This window comes from Hypanus sabinus, chromosome 27 (genome assembly GCF_030144855.1).
Source record: "Hypanus sabinus isolate sHypSab1 chromosome 27, sHypSab1.hap1, whole genome shotgun sequence".
Taxonomy (NCBI): Eukaryota; Metazoa; Chordata; class Chondrichthyes; order Myliobatiformes; family Dasyatidae; genus Hypanus; species Hypanus sabinus.
Window position 1 is genome coordinate 3,007,373 of NC_082732.1, and position 14,860 is coordinate 3,022,232.

The 14,860-nt window shown below is 42.2% G+C and overlaps 1 protein-coding gene across 3 annotated transcripts in view; it reads left to right on the top strand.

Annotated features, from left to right (window-relative positions):
- Positions 1-14,860, top strand: part of hspg2 (heparan sulfate proteoglycan 2) — a 521,654-nt gene that overhangs the window by 233,857 nt on the left and 272,937 nt on the right. For all 3 annotated transcript variants that reach the window (XM_059951673.1, XM_059951675.1, XM_059951674.1), the window contains exons 13-23: positions 2,358-2,501; positions 2,686-2,849; positions 6,183-6,362; positions 7,850-8,046; positions 9,052-9,199; positions 10,020-10,147; positions 10,877-10,963; positions 11,051-11,109; positions 11,341-11,414; positions 13,298-13,438; positions 14,639-14,821. In XM_059951673.1, the coding sequence (XP_059807656.1) occupies positions 2,358-2,501; positions 2,686-2,849; positions 6,183-6,362; positions 7,850-8,046; positions 9,052-9,199; positions 10,020-10,147; positions 10,877-10,963; positions 11,051-11,109; positions 11,341-11,414; positions 13,298-13,438; positions 14,639-14,821 (1,505 nt within the window). The remainder of the gene's footprint in view (positions 1-2,357; positions 2,502-2,685; positions 2,850-6,182; positions 6,363-7,849; positions 8,047-9,051; positions 9,200-10,019; positions 10,148-10,876; positions 10,964-11,050; positions 11,110-11,340; positions 11,415-13,297; positions 13,439-14,638; positions 14,822-14,860) is intronic.

The window sequence follows — 14,860 nt, forward strand, 5'->3', positions numbered from 1 at the left end:
GATGAGGTCACATGGAGGCGCATGATAAAATAGGCCGTAGTCAGCATGTTTTCCTCAAAGGAAAATCTTGTTGGAATTCTTTGAAGAAACAACAAGCAGGATTGTCAAATGAGAATCAATTGATGTGTATTTGGATTCTCAGAAGGCTTTTGACAAACTGCCACACATCAAGCTGCATAACAAGCTGCGAGCCCCTGGTGTTACAGGGAAGATTCTTGCATGGATGAAGCAGTGGTTGATTGGCATGAGGCAGAGAGTCGGAATAAAGGGAGCCTTTATTTCTGGTTGGCTGCTGGTGACTAGTGATATTCCACAGGGTTTTGTGTTGGAATGATTCTTTTTATGTAATATGTCAATGATTCGGATGATGGACTTCATGGCTTTTTTGGACAGTTTGCAAAGATAGGTGGAAGGGAAGGTAGTTTTGAGGAAGTAGAGAGGCTGCAGAAGAACATAGATAAATTAGGAGGGTGGGTAAAGAAATAGCAGATGAAATACAGTGTTGGGAAGTGTATGGTTATGCACTTTGCTAGAAGAATTGAAAGGGTTGACTATTTTCTAACCGGAGAGAACATTCAAAAGGCTGAAGTGAAAATACACCAGGGAGTCCTTGTGCAGTATTCCCTAAAGGTTACTTTGCAGGTTGAGTCTGTGGGGAGGAAGGAAAATGTGATGTTAGCTTTCTTTTCAAGAGAACGAAAATATAGAAGCAAGGATGTAATGTTGAGACTTTATAAAGTACTTGTGAGGCCTCACATGGGAGTATTGGGAGCAGTTTTGGGCCCCTTATCTTAGAAAGGATGTGCTGAAACTGGAGAGGATTCAAAGGAGGTTCATGAAAATGATTTCAGAATTGAATGGCTTATTTAAAGAGCGTTTTGTGGCTCTGGACCTGTATTCACTAGAATTCAGAAGAATGAGGGGTGACCTCATTGAAACTTATCGAATGATGGAAAGTTGATAGAGTGGATGTGGGGAGTATGTTTCCTATGATGGGAGAGTCTAAGACCAGAGGACAGTCTCAGAATAGAAGGGCATCCTTTTAGAACAAGGATGGGGAGAAATTTCTTTAGCCAGAGAGTGGAGAATCTATGGAATTCTTTCCCACAGGCAATTGGGGCATGAAGGGATATGGGGACAAGGCAGGAGACTGGGGCTGAGAGGAGAATTGGATTGGCTGTGATGAAATGGTGGAGAGCAGACTTGATGAGCCAAGTGGCCTAATTCTGCTGCTATACCTTCTGGTCTTATGGATGCTAACGTGGTAAACTGGATCAGCAAATTTGCAGATGACACCAAGATTGGGGGTGTCGTTGACAATGAGGAAGCCTATCAAAGCTTGTAGTGGTATCTGAACCAGCTGCAAAAATGGGCTAAAAAATGTCTTTTGGATTTTAATGCAGACAAGCGTGAAGTGTTGCACTTTTGGGAGAACAAACCAGGCTAGGACTGACAAGGAGAAACGATAGGGCACTGAAGAGTGCAGTAGAACAGAAGGATCAGTAAATACAAATCCAAAATTCCTTGAAAGTGGCATCACAGGTAGGCAGGTTTGTACAGAAAGCTGTTGGCACATTGGCCTTCGTAAGTCTAAGTCTGGAGTACAGGAGTTGGGATGTTATGTAAGACATTGGTGAGGCAGAATTTGGAGTATTATGTGCAGCTGTGCTCACCTACCTAAGGAAAGGTGTCAATAAGTTTGAAAGAGTGAAGATTTACCAACTAGAACATCTTTGGACTGTTGGATAAAATCTATGCCATCACTGGGAGAACATAGTCAACTCCCTGCTGGTAATGTAAAGCATTGTGCTAACCACTATGCTACCGTAAAGTGTTGGAGTTTTTGCAATGAATAATATATTATGGCTTATCCCAAACCAGCCCTTCAAAAAGTCATGGTGGTTGGTGAGACAGGAAAAAGAGGGACTACCTGATAATTCATGAGGAAATAGAATCAGGTTTAATATCACCAGTGTATGTCATGAAATTTGTTGTTTTTGTGGCAGCAGTCCATTGCAATAGATAATAAGAACTGAATTAGTGTGTACATGTGTGTTAAATTAGTGCAAATCAAGCAGTGTTCATACAGTCAAGATGGACAAGTTTGAACGATAACCTCTTATGTTTGCTTCGGGATTGGGGGGGGGGGCGCGCGCGCGTGTGTGTGTGTGTGTACGTGTGTACGTGTGTGCACGTGTGTGCGCGCGCCCTTAACTCCTGGTGGACCAGGGATTAGCTGTAACTCTGAGAATTACACTTAAATAAGTGTAGGCTTTCACTAAATTAACCCCTCACCACTGAAAGCTTGCAGCGCCCCAGCTGTTGCAGTTGATTAAAGGCACTATTTTCTTTTTCAGGATTCTGTTCAGAAGGTCACTTCAATGTGGAAGGCATTCAATGTATTCCCTGTTTCTGCTTTGGTCTTACGAGAAACTGTGTTCCTACAAGTCGCTACAGAGACCAGATACATCTTCGTTTCACAGAAGAAGATAATTTTATGGGTAAGTGAATTGTGGAGAGATGAGTATGAACACATTCCCTTTGGCTCCAAGCCAGCCATCAAGTCCAGTTCCTTCTCTCTGACAGTAAAACCATTCAGCTGATATCTTCATTCTGGACTGGGATTGCCTTTGACGAAATGGGCTTTCAGGATGCCACTGGAGTATAATTGTGTTCTCTTTCTAGGAGTGAATGTGACGATGCCAACCCAGCCAGCAACACTTCCGCTCTCCAGCTCTCAAATGGTGGTGGACCCCGAGTATGGAGAGTTTCAGCTAGTCGATCTCTCAAGACGCTTCCTCAACCAAGAGACCTTCTGGATTCTGCCAAAACAGTTTTTGGAAAATAAGGTGCATTTGGCTTGATAGAATTTTGAAGTATTCATGATTTCCTCTCATTTTGCTAATGAGTTCACCTCACACGTTTAACTACTAGAGATTAAGCTTAAAACTCTTGAAGAAATGTTTGGAAGTTTGTCATTATATGTGGCAATTGATGAAATGCAGATTTCTTGTTCTTATTACACTTATTTGTATATCATTTAATTGTATATCATGGGCTTTTTGGAAGATGCTGCAAATTGGCTTGATGCATTTTTATCTATGCAGTTTTATTTGTGATATTGGTGGTAGATGGATAGAATGCTATCTCTTTAAGCATTTTGAGGCATAATGGAGCTATCTTAGCAGCTCTCACAAGAAGCTAGTGAGTGTGGAGAGAGAATCAGTTGTTGGGCTCCTGTGGAAGAGAGAAAATAGAAAGTATAATTACTCATCTGGAAGCAGGCAAAGAACAGGGCTTGTAAGATACTGATACCTAGAATGGACAAGCTGTCTTCTGAGGTAAGTTTAGTCTTGTATCTGCTGGAGATTGGAAAATTGATAGGGGACTTGCCTAAAGTATTTTGGACAGGCTCTTGAGAGGAGAGCAATGAAGGGGCTGTTGGCTCTTTTGGGGAATATAGACCAGGGATCACTGTTTAGAAGTATGAAGCCATCCAGTTAAGACTGAGATGAGGCAAAAATTTTCTCTCAAGCATCATAGGCTTTGGAATTCCCTTCCTTAACAGGCAGTGCAAAGAATCTGTGACTTGCTAAGGTAGATCCTTGATAAATGAGTGGGTGCAAGGAAACTGGAGTTGAGAATACAGTCAAGTCAGCCATAGTCAAGTTAAATGGCAGAGCAGGTCGAGAGAGGAGTGGCCTCTGCTCCTGTTTATACATACACCTCCTATTTGAAAGGAGTCTGATGTTAACTCTGGGAAAGAAAACAATCAGAAGTGAAGCACATTGAAAAAAAATATGGCAGCTGGATCTTGGAAACCTTCTGTATTTGTGTTGTTCTTAATCTCCACCAGTTTAACTTGATGCCAAAGTAAGTTTTGTTTCACTTGACTGGAGCCTTAAAGGGAAGTTTAATTTAAATAAACTTTCTGCTTTGTTGGGCAATAACGAGGAGGACATCTCAAACCTGGAGTTCCACTTGGTTGATGGTGATGTGTTATGCTGTGATACTTCAGTTGTGACGCTGTGTTAAAGAACCTGCTGATGAAGGTTCACATGGCTGATCCAAGGATTCTTTTAACAACTACTCTTGAGCACAAACAAAAATAAAAGCATCTTTAAAGTTAACAGTTGAAGGTTTGGATTTGTATTCCCAGCTCATGGATCTCATGCAGGCTGAGTTCTGGTCCGTATATTCTAAAGTTTCTTCTTTGGAAGTTTTTGTACTGAAGGTTCTCAGTGTAGTTTTGTCAACAACATGATCCATAATGAAGGCAAGTTCACTCTGATGTTAGTACTTCAATCAAAAGGTTGCACGGAATGCCTTTCTCATGAAATTGTGTGTCTAATTTATCTCCAAGTAACTGACAGATTTTAATCACAAACCAACTTAACTCCTTGAGAAGGAGGTACAGACTTGTTGTCCTTTGCAGATTTGTCTAATAGGCATTTGGCAGACCTACTAGTTATTATTAACTTAGGCAGATCCATCTCTGAGCAGTGATCAGGCTTCTCCACTGCTTTGTTCATTCATCGGACAGCGGCAGTCAGCACTCTAAAACAATGATGTGCTTTCATTATCCTGATCTGACCGTTCCGGTTGCTCATTGGTTGACTGAGATTGTGATCAAATCTAACCACAGGACCTGGGTTCTGAACCTGTGATTTTCAATTTCAAGTTCAGTTTATTGTCATTCAACCAGCGTGTATACCACCCAAATAAAACTACATTCTTCCGGACCAGGGTGCACAACACAGTATGCATAACTCACACAAAGTAGTATTACCACAAGTATATTAACAAGTAATATGTATTTATGACACAGGTTAAAAGTAAACAGTAAAACTCCTCTGGTGCTTCGTACATGTTATTTGGCAGCCCAGTAGTTGCTTGAATTTGGAAATTACTACCACCATGGAGGAGGTACAGGGGCCTGAAGGTGCACCATCAACATTTCAGGAGCAGCTTTTTTCCCCTTCTGCCATCAAATTTCTGAATAGTCCATGAACACTCCCTTGTTATTCCTCTTGCACTATTTATTTATTTCACTTTTTATTGTAACTTGTAGTCATTTTTATGTCTTACACTGTACTGCTGCCACAAAACTACAAATTCACAGCATATGTGAATGATAATAAACTTGATTCTGATTCTGATCCAAATATAATGGATGTGTCTCCATTCTCCCACTAACAGGCCTAGCTCGCTCAGTGGGGACCGTCATTAATTTCTGCAGTGTGATATTTGTTAGCAATCTACAAGTTTAAATGACGAAACATGTTTATTATTTGGCATTATACATAATGAGAACTGAGAGTAGGAATTGTTTGACAGTGCGAGCTGCAGAATCTTAAAGGAGAAGTGGGAATAAATGTGGAAAATATGTAACTTTTTCACCATGGAAACAATAGTAGCTGGCCCTTCAGTGCACCTCATTCACGCCAGCCAACATACTCACCTACACTAATCCCATTTGCCCGCATTAGGCTTATGTCCCTCTGCTCACTTCCTAACCAAGTACCTATCTTTTAAATATTGCACTTGTGTCCGCCTCCACCATCTCTATGGCAGATCATTTCAAATATTCGCCACCCTTGGAAAAACTTGCCTGTCAGATCTCCTTGAAATTTAACCGCCCCCCCCCCCCCCCACCCCCACGACCTTAAAGCTGTGCCCTGTAGTTTCAGACTTCTATGCCCTGAGAAAGATTCTGTCTATACTCTTAACTTTTATAAACCATTATACCAGTGCGAATAAACCCAGCCGACCCAATCTCTTCTTGCAACATCCTCATGAATCTCTTCAGCACTCCTTTTTTCTATCATCTCCTTCCTGTGGTGTGAGCAAACTGTACACAGTGATGTAAGTGTAGTCGAACCGATATTTTGTGCAACTGCAGCAAGACATCCCAGCTCAATGTCTTGGCCCACAAGGCCAGTGTGCTGAATGTTTTCTTCAGTACCCTATCCACCTATGTCAGCATATTGTGCTATGGACTTGCACCCTAAGATCTCTTTGTGGATCATCACTCCTGAGGTCCCTCCGATTTATTCTGTATCCTACCAAAATTTGACTTTTCAAAGTCTTTTCAATCACTCTTTGAAAGGCAACTGTGTTGAGCATAGTGAAGGATCCTAAAACCCCAAAATGCTAGCAGTTTTCACGGTTGTTTTCCACAGATCGATTCTTATGGTGGTTACCTGCGCTACAAGGTTCGCTACAGTGTGCCGAGAGGACAGGTGGAGCCTGTAGGAAAACCCGATGTTGTTATAACAGGGAATGGAAGAAAATTAATCTACAAAGACAGGAAACCTACTCAGCCCAATATCATCAATCAGAAAGAAATTCTCTTCACTGAGGTAAGTGGAGAATTTCCAGTCCCAGTCTTCTGCCTGCTTGGTTGTAGATATCAGTTTGGAAGCTTTCACAGTGCATTTGTGTTACTCAGAAGGAAATTCAGACATGATGAAGGCAATGTTACAGCCACTCAGGACAGATTCTCAGGGCACAGGAACACTCAAAAGAAGATGTCCTTTTCAATGCCACCGGGATGTTCCGGCCAAGCAACTTCTTGAATTACCCAGAGAAATGGTGGTCAGCTTTTCTGCTGCTGTCAGGAGGTTCTGACATTCAGCTAGTTAAGGTGTCCAGTGTCCCAGTCTGACATCGGGAAAGGAAATGGCCAAGAGAACCCATCGCTGTTAATCAAATCTTGTCCTTGGGTGAGTGGTGGGGGCAGAATGATCACAACATTGAAGAGGATAGAAACATTGCATTAGTGAGCCATGGAAAAGGCCAAGTTGTGAATTAGCATAGATGGTTCATTGATGATCTGCACGGGCAGCCAGATTTGTGTTAATGCTGTATGGCTCTGACTTAATAAGCAGAGGAACAGTCCATTCTACCCATCAGGCAGTACTGGCTATCATTCTCCAATTTCCCTCTGCCCTTGCTGTATATTCTCTCTCTCAACTGCCATCAACTTTGCTGAACTTTTTTGGCCATTCGTCAACAGAAAGGGATAATTTACTATAACCCGTTCACAGTAACCACTGAAACCTACCAGCTGATTTTTAGTATTTGTGTTAGGATTAGTGCTTGGGATCTGGGCATTTGTCCATCTCTAATTCACATTGAAGTGAACGGTGTTTACAGATTGAACCCTATTGGTGGGTCAGGAGCAGGGAAGTCTTGCTCCAGCTGTGCTTAGCTAGAAGTAGTATGTGTGCTTTTGGTTTCAATATTTAATGAAGAATACAGATGCCTAGAGCACTGGTTCGTTAGCATGACCCCTCGAATTTGATGATTGTTGTATAAGGGCAGAAGCAGGAGGAATAGTGTCAAGGCAATGGGTCAGACAATTTTGCAATGAAGAGAAATTTGTTTAAGCCGGAATTTAGATAATTTTCTTCCCTAGAGGGAACGGTAGGTTCAGTCAAGGCTGAAATTGACGATTTTTTGGATGCAAGATGCACAGAGATTCAATGGGAAAGTAATTGTGGAGGGAGCGGTATCAACGATGATTTTAAAAATGCAAACACAAGGAAATCTGCAGATGCTGGAAGTTCAAGCAACACACACAAAATGCTGGTGGAACGCAGAAGGCCAGGCAGCATCTATAGGAAGAAGTACAGTCGACGTTTTAGCCCGAAATGTCGACTGTACTTCTGTCTGTAGATGCTGCCTGGCCTGCTGCGTTCCACCAGCATTTTGTGTGTGTTGCTCAACTATGATTTTATTGAATGGGGTGAGGGAGCAGAAAGTAGAATCCAACAATTACTATTCTGCTTCAAAACGATTTCATGTTTTAAATTAAAGCCTATGAATATCTCATGGTTTGGTTTAGGATCACTGGCAGCATGAGTCGGGCACTGCGGTCACCAGGGAAGATCTCATGATGGCTTTGGCTAATCTGGACAGCATTCTTATTCGAACAAAGTACGACAACAGGATGGCCAGTGTCGGCTTGAGTGACATTGTCATGGATACAACCAGTGTGGCGTTCACAACCCTGGGAAAACCACTACTTGTTGAGGAATGCAGGTAACAAAAAGATTTCCTCATAGTTCATTGTTGCTTTACAAATTACACTGCAGTCAGAATTCCCTTGTCCCAGCTTACATGATTAAGCTTCAATCATTAAGGACCTTCACCATTTGATACATGCAGTCTCAGTACTATCAACAGGGAGGAGGTACAGAAGCCTGAAGGGCCATACGTAATTCATTAGAATGGTGCTCAGGATTGGAGGGTTGTTCTATAAGGGCTGAATGCCAAGGTCTCAAGGCAATGGGTTGGATATCTGCCGTAGTGAAGAGAAATTCCTTTATGCCAGAAACCTTGAACTTCTATAATTTTCTCACAAAGAAAAGCTTCTACCCCGTCCTCTTATCAGCTTTCTGAATATCCATGAACAGTACCTCATTATTCCCCTCTTACTGTATGTATTTATTTTATTAGTGTCACTTATAATAATTTTTATGTCTTGCTCTGTATGGCAGTTGCAAATCAACAAATTTCATCACGTGTCTGTGATAATAAACAATTCTGATTCTGTTTCTGAGAATTTCCAGTTGCTTCTGCCCTATTTACGCCCACAACAACCTGTATTGCTTTGAATGTTCCTGAGAATGAAACCATTAGGCATAAAGCACCAGAGATAGATTGGTCCAAAGAGTTACCTTACAAATTTGTATTTGGAGAGTTGAATTAACTGATCTGTGTTGTTAATCAAATCGGGCTTGTCTGGTATTAACCCTGGAGAATTTTAGGCAAAAAAGGAGAATTAGATTTTGTTTGTTGCAGTGTTTTATCATGAACATTTCTGAAAATAATTTGTGATCCTATCTTCACCTTACTTTAAAGTTTTATTTGCACCATTAATAATAAACGTCAAGATAATATCTGTCAAGATAATAATATCTGTCAAGATATTGTTGGAGAATCTGGCGTAGTGATTAATTATTGAGTGACAAATGTGTTTGCAGGGAAACCCCTTGTGTACTGTTGTGACTAACTGAACACAAATAATGCTATCTTTGCTTTCAGATGCCCTCAGAGTTACATGGGTCTTTCCTGTGAGAGCTGTGCCTCTGGATTTAATCGTGTTGCCACAGGCTCATACCTTGGTGTATGTGATGGCTGTAGCTGCAATGGTCATGCTAGCACCTGTGACAAGGTTACTGGGTACTGTCTGGTAAGAGCTTCAAATGTTGTGTCAGGAAATTTTAGGGGTGTTAAAGAAATGGCACAACTGGTAGTGCCATGCTTCACAACTCTAGAGACCCAGCTTTCAGTATTGACCTGCGGGAATGTCTGTGTGGAGTTTGAACATTTCCCTCCGTGGCTATGTGGGTTTCCCAGAGCTGCTGTGGTTTTCGACTTCCTAAAGATGCCTGGGTTAGCTGCCGTGAATTGACCTCTGAGTGAGTGATAGGATCTAGGAAGAATTGATTGGTTTGTGGAGAGAATAAAATGAGTTTAGTGTGGTGGATTAAGGGGAACCAGTGAATATGCTGTACTTGGATCCTTCAAAAGGCTAGGGTCCCACACAAAAGGTTGGTTAACAAAGTTAGAGTAGCTGAAATTGGGTGACGATTAAGGGTTGGTTAACAGAAAGCGTAAGATGGTAGGGCTTGACTAATGTGGCACGTGCCTGGATTAATACTTGGGTGCCAGACGTTCACAATCTACATCAATGCCTTGGCTTGAGGGGAGCACATGTAATATTTCCAAGTTTGCTGATGGCATAAAATTAAATGGGAATGCAAGCTGCAGAGCAGATACCAGGAGGCTGTAGACAAACTGAATGACCAGACAGCTACTTAGCAGATGGAGTACAGCAAGGAAACGTGGCATTAACCACTTTGATCGAGCAATGTTGCTTGATGCACGTCTGCAGCTGGATATATGACTCCTAATTCATGTGGGTGTGATCAGCAATAATAACAAGAACGGAGGATTTTTCTGTTTCTGTATGCCAAGGCTGAATGTCTTCCCACTTCTGTATCTCACAGAACTGCCAGCATAACACAGAGGGCCCACAGTGTGACAAGTGCAAACCAGGGTTTTTTGGCAATCCCACCCGTGGAACTCCCAATGACTGCATGCCCTGCCCCTGCCCGTTCATTGAATCCAACAGCAGGTATGTGTTACACAGCAGGCAGCCTGGCAGAACAGCAGAGCTGGAACAACTTGGTGTATTGGATGCAGTCCTTTAGACTGTCAGGTTAATGGGTTGGCACTGAATTGGGAGAGGATTAAATAGTTTCCACATTAATCACATACTTTTTGTTCAGTCACCTTATGTTTCCTCATTTTAGCCTTTTCTATATTTGTTGTTCCCCAATATGTTCATCAATGACAGATAACTTAGTTCAACACTGACTGAGCTTCAAAAACTTAAATATCTGCATCTTTCCCTGGAAGTTAATTTACAAAAAAGTAGATATTTCCATGCTCCTCCACTCATCACTTACCCCGAGCTCTCTCGACGTCCCACTTACCCATTCTGCCCTTTTCTGCCTCTTTCCCATTCTTTCCTTACTCCACACCTCTCCCCTTGCCATCAGTGTCTGGCACTCCCCCCCCCCCCCCCCAACCTTTTCCTGTGTCTTCCTCCCCCTGATTCCCTTGCACACCCCCGTCCACACACCTCTCCCACCTTCTCTGCTAGCTTCTATGCTCCCCGGACCCTGCATGCCTTTCCTCCTCCCCCTGCAACACATTCCACTTGTGTTTTCTGAGCCACTGTATTAAAGGTTCAGGATGCAGGCTATGTTAGTAAAGGCTCCCTCGGAAGTGACATCCAGCTGAGATCTGCAGAAGGTTTCATGTTCCCAGTGCCCTAACTGATGTCTGTGTTTGCCTGCAGGTTTTCAGACAGCTGCTTCCTGGATACAGATGGTCGTCCCACCTGTGACGCCTGTCAGGCTGGCTACACTGGGCGACGATGTGAAACGTGGGTGCTTTGTGACCACAGTCTGTTTCTCTGGGCTGGCGACAAGCAAGTGGTTTTGCTTTAACCTGTGTTTGTTTTTTTTTGTAGTTGTGCTGTTGGTTACACTGGAAACCCAATGACTCCAGGTGGAAAATGCACATTAACTGGTAAGTTCCAGGAAGCTATACACACCTCACACACAAAGCGAGTAAGAGAAGCTCAATGTTATCAGAGTTCAGATTAACTTTGGGATTCCAGTGTAAGTGGAAAGCCGTCAATTTCTTTACTAATATTTAGAAAATGGGTGGTAACACGTTGAAAACATTACTAATTACATTTCTTGTTGCCCTGACATCTATGTTATAATCCTAAGTAAAGTTCCTTGTTCTGTAATAAAGCAGGTGAAATTGCAAAGTGTGACAGCAAAGGAACTGACGTCACAAATCTATCGACAGGATATTGTGTGTGCAAGGTATGTTATAATGCTTGGACATTGGGGGGAATGAACATAGACAGCTACAGCACATTACAGGCCCTTTGGCTCACAATGTTGTGCTGACCATGTAACCTACTCTAGGAATTGCCTAGAATTTCCGTACTGCATAGCCCTCTGTTTTTCTAAGCTCCATGTACCTATCTAAATTTCTTAAAAGACCTTATTGTATCCTCTACCACCATCGTTGGCAATGCATTCCACGCACCCACCACGCTCTGTGAAAAGCATACCATTGACGTCTCGCTTGTACCTACTTTCAAGCGCCTTAAAACTATGCCCCTTAGTGTTAGCCATTTCAGCCCTGGGAAAAAGCCTCTGGCTGTCCACACGATCATTGCCTCTCATCAGCTTATACACCTCTATTAGGTCACTTCTCATCCTCAGTTGCTTCAAGTTCACTCAACCTATTCTCATAAGGTATGCTCTCCAATCCAGATGACATCCTTGTAAATCTCCTCTGCACTCTCTACAGTATCCACATCCTTCCTGTAGTGAGGTGACCAGAACTGAATGCAGTACTCCAAGTGGGGTCCAACTAAGGTCTTGTATTACTTTAGCATTACCTCACGGCTACTGAACAATGGAGAATGTGGTCTGTGTTGTCGGTGGTACTGTACCGGACATCCACGGGAGAAGGCAGTGGCAAGATAGAGCTTCAGCAGCAGTGGCAGGTTCCTTTCGGAAGTAGTTTTGAGTGATGTGTTTGAATCAGTTATAGCCTTTGAATCTGTGACTACTTCAATGGGATAGAACATTTCCATTATGAGAGGAGACTGGAAAGGCTAGATTTGATTTTCTTAGCGTGGAGGAGGCTGAGGGCAGGGATCTGATAGAGTTGAATAAAATTATGTCTGTCATTGATGGGATAGATAGTGAGAAAGTTTTCCCTACACTGGAGATACCTAAAACCAAAGGTCTGAGTTTTAAGGTGAGGACAAAGGGATAGTGGGGGATCTGAGAATGATTTTGGTTAGAGTTTAAAAGGCCCTCTCAGAGAGAGTAGTGGAGATAGTTTCTCAACATCTGGATAAGCAATTTAAATACCAAAGCAAGGAAAACTATACACCATGTGCTGATAAATGGGTTAGTGTAGATGGGGTACTTCATAGTTTGCATTGACGTGATAGGCTGAAGGGCCTATTTTGTACCGTAGGACTCTGTGACTAGAGTATTTGACCTATGGATTCAACGTGTTTATTGATTTACATATCCTTGTTTGAATTCTGGCTCTGTGTTCAAACAAAGCCCACTCCGTAATTTATATTGATGCTTTCTGAATTTTGAAATTGTTTACATGCCAGTAAAGATTTGAAAATCCTCTGCATCCTTGGCCAAATTGTTTCCTGATTCTGCACGCATGCTTGCTGCTGTATATATGTTTCAGTGGCTGTGGTTCGCTAGCCTCCAATTATCCATCTTGCTCCAATCCCACCTCCTGCTGCTTGGGAAAATACTAGCCTGGGAGAAAAAAACTGTGACTATCCACCTTACCTACACACCTCACGATGTTATGTACCTCTCTAAGGTTGACCCTCGATTGCCTATGTTCCAGCTGATTCATCCTCCTTATAACTCAAGCCCTCCAGTCCCCGTGACATCCTTGTGACTATTTTTGTACCCTTTAGAACAGTTCCTTCAATTAGTTTTGTCTCATTGATATTATTATGTTATATTCTGAGTGTGTGAAATGCAGAGATTGACTTGATGGATCAAGTCTTGCCATTAGCTTTTAGTTATGACAAATGGATTGCATTCAACTGCACCTTTCTGTTATGTCTCGTCCTTTTGACTCTTAAATACACAGAGGCCCAGGTCTCGCACACCATTATCAAGCTCTTGCTGTGTTGGCTCTCTTACAGCCCAATGTTGTTGGAAGATTCTGTAACGAATGCAAAAAGGGATCCTTCAATTTAGATGAGTCCAATGTGGACGGCTGCCTGAAATGCTTTTGCATGGGGAACAGCAAAGACTGCGCTAGTTCATCTTGGCACAGAGACCAGGTTAGTCCATAAGTAAAACTGTTAGCGAAGTAATTCCCGTTTCTCCAGGAAATTTTTGGATTTATTCTAACAGAATCTGATCTGCTTTACAACTACAGTATGTTGATGATTGCATTTTTTCAATGAGGCATAGTTTAGGTATGGAGGATGTTAGCAGGGGAAAACTGTTCCATTATTATTTGCTCTCCAGTCGAAGTGTTTCATCATCTTTTTCAATTTAAGTTACATTCAGTAAGTAATTTGTACTAAAGTGCTTGTGATATCACTGTGGTGGATGCTGTGTATTTCGTGCAGGGGATTAAACTGAGCGTTAGCTTTTGCCATGTTCTTTTTTAAGGATTTATTGTCATTATCCAGAAAACTGAGGTTTTGCAATAAATTTTCATCTAAATTCTTTAACAGCTACATTGCCATTTGCAATAATATACACAATACAGGAAAACCACATCCCTGACATATTTAGTTGTTTACCTGTTCTCCATCTCCCTCTGGTGCTTCCCCCTCTCCCTTTCTTTCTCCCGCGGCCTCCCATCCCATGATCCTTTCCCTTCTCCAGCTCTGTATCACTTTTGCCAATCACCTTTCTAGCTCTTAGCTTCATCCCTCCCCCTCTGGTCTTCTCCTATCATTTTGCATTTCCCCCTCCCCCCACTACTTTCAAATCTCTTACTATCTTTCCTTTCGGTTAGTCCTGACGAAGAGTCTCGGCCCGAAATGTCGACAGCACTTCTCCCTGTAGATGCTACCTGGCCTTCTGTGTTCTACCAGCATTTTGTGTGTGTTGTTTGAATTTCCAGCATCTGCTGATTTCCTTGTGTTTGCACAGGAAAATCTGGATTTTTTTGGGCTAATCCTTCATGTTTCTGAGTCTAGTCAACATTATCAAATATGCCTTGTTTCAGAACACTGCAAGTGAATTTGACAGCTCACAGTGAGATATTTGGTTCTGACAAAGGGTCTCAAGCCTGAAAACTAAACTTTTTCTTTTCCGTTGATGGCCTGGTTGCGGAGTGTTATCAGCATTTTGTTTCAGATTTCTGGCAGCTGCACTCACTGCATACAGCTCTCACAAAGCAGGATTTTGTTATATAGACGTGTCCCAGTAATAGAACTCAATACTTCACATAGTTGTAAATACATAGAGCAGTTGAACTTTTCTTCTTGTGCTTTTACTGAATTGTGTTGTTTGTTCCTCACAAGGTGCGGGGAGGTTTTCATGCCCAGGAGCAGAATCTTTATGCCTTGAGCAATTTGGCAGACTCTCGTAGGACGTCTGAAGGAATTCGGTTCAGTGCTTCAAATGAGCTGACTTTTTCAGCTTTTGCCACGATCCCGCGAGACATCTACTATTTAGTTCTGCCTGAGCATTTTAAGGGTGATAAGGTAAATAAAGTTCCTAATTTGGGTTGCCATTGCAAGTCG